The sequence below is a fragment of the Musa acuminata genome, chromosome BXJ3-8, assembly GCF_036884655.1.
Source record: "Musa acuminata AAA Group cultivar baxijiao chromosome BXJ3-8, Cavendish_Baxijiao_AAA, whole genome shotgun sequence".
Lineage (NCBI taxonomy): Eukaryota > Viridiplantae > Streptophyta > Magnoliopsida > Zingiberales > Musaceae > Musa > Musa acuminata.
The window spans coordinates 39,595,612-39,598,376 of NC_088356.1; the positions used below are offsets into that span (position 1 = coordinate 39,595,612).

The following is a 2,765-nucleotide window of genomic DNA, read 5'->3' on the forward strand; positions in this document are numbered from 1 at the left end:
ACTCTTTGTTGTACGTCTCCTGAATGCTCAAACTTGCTTATTACTTTGTCGTAAGAATTTTAGCGGCAACTGTTAATTACTAATCGCTTGGTACAAAGAGAAGATATAAAGTACACGAGCCAATGGCAGCGATGCGGTATGAAAGAGAGAGCAAAGTATTGATGTAGAACAAGCTGCAAGGCAGAGCAGCTTTTATTGCAACAAACAATGAGAGGCAGCAGACGGCAGCTCATCAGTAGTGATAGATGTAGGCGTCGTACTCAAAAACAAGCTCCATCTGAGTAGTTCCAGTCGACCTGATGAGCCTGCTGATGGTGTAGCCTCGGGCCATCCGGAACTTGCCGGTGCCCCCAACGATGCCCCGCTCCATCCTAGGCTCCGTCAGCACTGCCCTGCCCAAGATGGAGAAGCTGCTCCCGTTGTACTTTCCGGCCGTGAACACGAAGTTTAGCGCCGAGAGGTAGGCCGGACTCTCCAAGGATGCCTGCACGGTGAGCTCCTGCGCTTTCCCGATGAGCTTGGAGCTCGACTCACGCCCTACCCTGAGAATGTTTTCGCCCACCCCGATGCTCCCGAAGGTGTTGTTGCCGGGAGGGCTGACGACGGTGACGGTGGTCGCGTTCGAGCCACCGTAGTAGTCGTAAAAGTAGAAGTGGAGGTGCGTCATCTTCTCTTTGTGTTCACGGCTGCTGCTCCCAATGGCAACAGTGGCGAAGAGAAAGAGGAGAAGGAGAGTGAAGGATGGAGATGAGGCCATGGAGAAGCTTATGCAGGAAGTGCACAGGTGGGTGGAGGATTGGGTGGCGAGGCATGAGGGTTTCGTGGGCTTTTATGGACAAAGAAGTAGAGATACTATTATTCCACACGTACTTTTCGTTCAACAGCACGTGAGAATTTGCTTCAATTGCACCTCAATTCCTTTGACAATCAAAATCTCATGATTTTTGGGTAGATTAAACAAATTAATATTAAATAATGTATATATCTTCTTATCCAAGAGATTAAATAAATCTCATGTTGTGAGAGCAAATTGCGTGCATATTAAATCCATTGTGACATGAACGTGGTTGGGTGGAGGGTCGAGACATGGGAGAAGTCAAGCAGCTGTGTTATTATTTCAAACGCAAGCTGCTCCTTGCTCTGAATTCCAACTCAATCGTGCCAAGATATATTGATACTTCGTATTCAAACTTGGAAGGAGTAGGTGATTGAACAATTACTTGTCATTTTTTGCTTTGACAGCACCTGGAGATTGCGTATACATGTCTGATTCGCTGCAGCTTCCTATCCTTCTAGTGGAGGCAACGATAACAAGATAGACAAGGATCGGGCAGACACCAGCACAAGAAAACCTTTAGCACATTAGGCTTCACTAAATCGAATTCCAAAATACGAGTTATAATGATTGTATGTCATTAATATCATATTTCTTTCTGTATCATAACATTATTAGCTCTTCCTAATGTAATCTAAAATGATCCATATAATTTGTCTTGTTAAGATAATTTTATCATCACATTCAACTATAATATATATATACATAAATGTGAACATAACTTTAAGTATGTAAGCAAGAATGTCAATTATAATATCCACTTAAATATGCATCACCATAGCTTTTATGGTTTATTCATAAACTCAATCATAAGAATATTTTCTTTTAAACATTTTAGGTTGTAAGTCTAAGTGAATCGATCAGCAATCAATATAGTGAGATTCAAATTATTAATTAACATTGGTTGTTTCTAGACTCTTTTCTCTAATCATCGAGTATTGTATACATAATATATAGATCTATAATAATACTTGTCATTCTTAGAGAAGAAAGTTACTGTGATATGTCACAATGTATCTTTAGCAATTTAACAATTGAGTTTGACCACACCTAGTCTTGAGATAAAATTTCATAGTGATAAGACTTGATTTGTGACCTCAAAGCATACTATAAATTTAGCCTATATTATTAATAATACAATAATATATTACTTTACAATGCATTTTTATAGGAGACTCTAATTAAAGATGACTTTCTGCAGTAGTCTCCTAGGTTCATCCACCATCAATATCCAGGCCATGTTTGTAAACTATAAAAAATTATTTATGGACTTCGTTAACATCGAAGAGCTTAGTATAATCATTATATGCATATGTAGCTTCTTTCGTGAGGATACCTCTAACTTGTATAAGTCATCGTATTATCGATGTACCACTAAATTAATAAATTTACTATATCAATGAAGTTAATAGGATGGATAAGTCATGTTTAATGCAAAGATTTAATTCAGTCTCTAAAGATGTTATTGCCGAGAGAGCTGACGACAGTGATGATTATGTTTGAGCCCTACAGTAGTCATAAAAGCAGAAGCAGGGGTGGATATTTGTCCCTTTGTATTCTTAACTACTACTCCCATCGGCAAATAATGACAAAGAGAAAAAGGAGAGTGGAGGATGGAGATGAGGCTATGGTAAAGCTTTTGAAATTGAAGTTTGATAACATTATACCTATATAATTATTACAAGTCAATCTTAGTTTTACCCATACAAAGTAGGGGTATTACTCTCAATGGTAATAGTTGCAAAGAGAAAGAGTGAAGGATGGAGATAAGGCCATGGTGAAGTTTCTGACATTGAAATTGATAGTATTATACCTATCATGGTACATATGATGTGTAGTCATAGTTGATGAATTATTTTACTTTATCTGAGTAGCCATATCCTGAAGCTAACTGACCTATCAGTTTCATGTGGTTCAAACTATTAGTTAA

General features: G+C 38.5%; 1 protein-coding gene across 1 annotated transcript; it reads right to left on the reverse strand.

The window, feature by feature from the left end:
- Positions 1-232: 232 nt before the first annotated feature.
- Positions 233-757, reverse strand: LOC135644195 (pterocarpan synthase 1-like). The gene has a single exon (XM_065161663.1). The coding sequence runs from the start codon at positions 755-757 to the stop codon at positions 233-235; it is 525 nt and encodes a 174-aa protein (XP_065017735.1).
- Positions 758-2,765: the final 2,008 nt, after the last annotated feature.